The sequence below is a fragment of the Anastrepha obliqua genome, chromosome 2 (genome assembly GCF_027943255.1).
Source record: "Anastrepha obliqua isolate idAnaObli1 chromosome 2, idAnaObli1_1.0, whole genome shotgun sequence".
Lineage (NCBI taxonomy): Eukaryota > Metazoa > Arthropoda > Insecta > Diptera > Tephritidae > Anastrepha > Anastrepha obliqua.
The window spans coordinates 1,944,353-1,948,220 of record NC_072893.1 but is presented as its reverse complement, the minus strand read 5'-3'; the positions used below and the strand labels follow the sequence as shown (position 1 = coordinate 1,948,220).

Here is a 3,868-nt window from a genome sequence, read left to right as displayed (position 1 = left end):
TCATACACAATTTTACTATGCATCCAGCTTCTGAGTATTTTTAAGGCCTGGCTGTTAATATAATTTTGAAATATCAAACCATACGGAGCAATATCAAACCAAAGCATCTGCTTTCGAAGGTGGGACTAAAAAGCGAGGTTCTTCATCGTTAGGTACTTCACCAAGCAACTAACGAAAGGCTTATGCGCCATTTAAATATATCGGTATACTACTCGATATATAAAGCCACCAATATACCATTTTCGTGTTACATTATTATAGTTTTCCGGATTAACAACTCTTCTGTCTTTTCCTTGATACGCGCTTCGTGAATGAGATAACCAAAAAAATAATGCTGGTTCGAACAGTAGGAATTCTGATCCTAAAGGGGTTTCCAATAACAGGTGTTATCTATCGCTATCGATCGATGATTAACGATTTTTTATGATGGGAATTGGACGGTATTGATCTGGACAACGTTTATTATCTCTAAAAGAGGGGATCACAATTGGACACCGAGATCTTGTGTGTTAACACCTTGTGACCTTTTTCTCTGAGGCCACCTGAAAGAAAAGGTCTACGCCAACAGCCCAGGGTCGATTCAAGCCGTCAATGATGGAATTCGTGAGGAGGACATAGGGCAGCCACTTTGCAATTCGCTTATTGAAAATTTCATGAAAAGGATATTGTCCTGTAAGCGTGGTCGCGGTGGTCATTTGCCTGATGTTATTTTCCACTATTAACGGCATACCTTCCTCTTTATAATGAAAAAAAATCCGATTATTTATATTAAAAAATAACATTTGTTTTGAATATCAAAATAGCACCTCTTATTGGAAAACCCTTTACTTGGACGATAATTGCAAATGTAAGTCACTGTTTTCTAATTTTGTTGTGAACTTCAGATGGACAATATGAAATCTTTAGTAAACTCTAGTTTTTGCTACACCTTCAGAAAAATTTAATGTTGCTTTCTAGATATTAAACATTTTTATACAGTAGAGCGTCGATTATCCGAAAGTCGGTCATCCGACACGTCGATTAACCGAAAGGAAACATGACGGCTTTTTCGGATATAAAGAATAAAAAAAAGTATGTACACATGAAATAGAAACGATTAATAAAACAATGGAACATCACGATTTTCGCATTTTCCGTGTCTTTACCGATAGCATGTTATATTTTGAACATTCATAGGTATTGACAGCGTTGTACGTATGTACATACTTGCTTTCTGTCACGCGCTTTATGAATTTAAGTTAGTATCGCAGTTCCTAAATATAACAGCGTCGGTGGTGTTAACGTGCCGCGAAACGAACGCGCATCGAACGCGCATCCGACGCCGACCGTTTTGTTTGACAATCTCTCATTAAAACACGAGCTGCCGGCGGATCCGTCTGATCAGTTTGTTTCTCTATTGACGTTGACTGACTTCAGTGTTGTTTTAACGGTCCGTGCCGAAAACCTCAATGCCGAAAACGTAAACGAGTTGTGCTTAGTCTTTCTGACAAACTTAAAATTTTGGAACGATTAAAAAAAGGTGCAAGTGGATCAAGTTTAGCTCGAGAGTTTGGTGTTGGGAATTCAACGATAGCTGACATTAAAAAAAAAAAACAGTGAATCTATCACAAAGTTTGCTTGCGTGCTGGAAAGTGAGTATGGAAGCTTGCATAGAAAAATAATGAAACACTGCAGTTTACTCATGGTTCATGCAGATAAATGCTCAAGGTCAACCAATAAATGGTCCTTTGGTTTGCGAAAAGGCATTAGAAATGAACAGAAAGCTTGGCAGAAAGCAATGATTTTAAAGCATCTACTGGTTGGCTCGAAAGATTCAAGTCTAGGCACGGAATTAGAGAGCTAGATATTCAAGGGGAGTGTCAGCTGACATTGAAGCTACTGAAAAGTTCAAAGAAAGTTTTAAGAGTTTGCTTGTAAAGCAGAGTTATAAGGACAGTAGCGTCTACAATGCAGATGAAACTGGGTTATACTGGAAGAGAATGTGGACGAAATCCCTTGTCTCTAAAAAAGAAATGGCAGCGCCTGGATTCAAAGCAAGCAAATCCCGAACAACAGCCATGGTACGTGGAAACAATACGGGCACACATTGACTACCTTTGCTGATCATAGAAAAATTTAAGATGCCTCAAAGGAATAAAAAAACTGCTGCTTATTTACAAAAACCAAAAAAACTCTTGGATGAACACTCAAGTATTTATCGAGTGGTATGACGCTGTATTCTTTCCAGAGGTTAAAAAACATCAGATAGAAACTGGAGACACTGGTAATGTTTTATTAGTGATTGATAATGCTCCAAGTCATCCCTCAAACCTTTCACTTGAGAGAGAAGATGGAAAATTTAAGGTGATTTTCTTGCCACCCAATGTTACCTCAGTCTTTCAACCTATGGAAAAGGGGTGATCGAAGCCTTCAAACGTTACTACGCGTTGCTTCGTAGTGTCCTTATCGGCCAAGAAAAAGATGAGACAATTCTTGAAATCTACAAAGGTATTAACTTGAAAAATGCTGTTTACATGGCAGCAGAAGCGTGGACTAATGTCAAAGCGACTACTCTAAAGAAATCCTGGAATAAGCTTTGTCCAGCAGTTGAATCCGAAGCTAGCCTTACATCGGAAGAGCCAACAAATGAAAACTTTGTTTCAGAAATGGTTGAGTTGATGAAAGAGGTTCCAGGATTTGAAGAATGTGATCAAGAAAATGTGCATGAATGGCTAAAATTTGACGAGGATGATCCTGGCTACGAATTGTTGACAGAGGATGATATAGTAGCACAGGTTGAAGTTCCTGAAGATGACGACGATTATGACAAAATTAGTGATGACATCGTCTCAGCTGAAAAATGTCCGTCCAATGAAGAAGCCTTTAAATGCTTTGAGACTGTTATTAAATGGTTGGAACACCAAGACGAATGCGATTCTGTGCAGTTGCTGTCTTTAAAACGCCTAAGAGATTTGGCGGCAAAAAGACGAGTCTCAAAACTTAAGCAAACAAATATGTTCGACTTTTTTTTAGATTAGTTTTGAACTATGAAGTCACTTAACTAAAAAATGTTTAGGCATATGTATTTATGTACCGTATGTGCAATCCCTACTTTAATGTGTATGTGTGTATTCATAATATGTACTGTACTCTAGTGTGTAATTAAAAAGCATCACATACATAATATGTATTCCTAATCCAATGACGTGTTTTATTACCCTACCCTCAACAAAGAACTGGAATTTCGCAAATGTTCGTTTATCCGAAAAATCGATTATCCGAACACTCTCTGCACCAATTGTTTCGGATAATCGGCGCCCTACTGTATTTCGTAATGAAAAATCAAATCCCTTTATTTTCCAAAAAAAAACTTTTTTAAAGCACCTTTTATCATAACAAAAAAAAAAATATAAGTAGAATTCGTAAAAAGCCCCGAAAATATTTAAATTTCAAAACTCCATACCAAAAGTTTCAGCGTTACGTAAATCTCAAATTTTTAAAATAATTTTTTTTATGTAGTTTACTGTATATTTTACTCAAGCCTATAAAAGCACAAAAAAAAAATAAAAAAAGGGAAGACCATATCCAAGAAATGGATCATTTGACCTTACCTTTTTCACCTCCCAATTACCAGTTGTAGAAGTTGTTTTCAACGGTTCCGAGCTTTTCTCCTAATTATAGAAATTTTCAAGTTTATTATGTGTTTTCATATAAGTTTTTATTAGATTATACATTCATTTTGAAATATTATAGAAATAAAATACGAAATCTTTTTAAAGATTTTTCTATACAAAACTGCTAAAAATGGTTAATGATTAATAAGAAATGTGAACATTTTAGCATCACTCTCTATTTCATATTAAAATGCCACTTACAGAAGTGGAAAAAG

The 3,868-nt window shown here is 36.1% G+C and overlaps 1 protein-coding gene across 1 annotated transcript; it reads left to right on the top strand.

The window, feature by feature from the left end:
* Positions 1-1,947: 1,947 nt before the first annotated feature.
* Positions 1,948-3,017, top strand: LOC129236914 (jerky protein homolog-like). The gene is made up of 2 exons (XM_054871215.1): positions 1,948-2,060; positions 2,375-3,017. The coding sequence occupies exons 1-2, from the start codon at positions 1,948-1,950 to the stop codon at positions 3,015-3,017; spliced, it is 756 nt and encodes a 251-aa protein (XP_054727190.1).
* Positions 3,018-3,868: the final 851 nt, after the last annotated feature.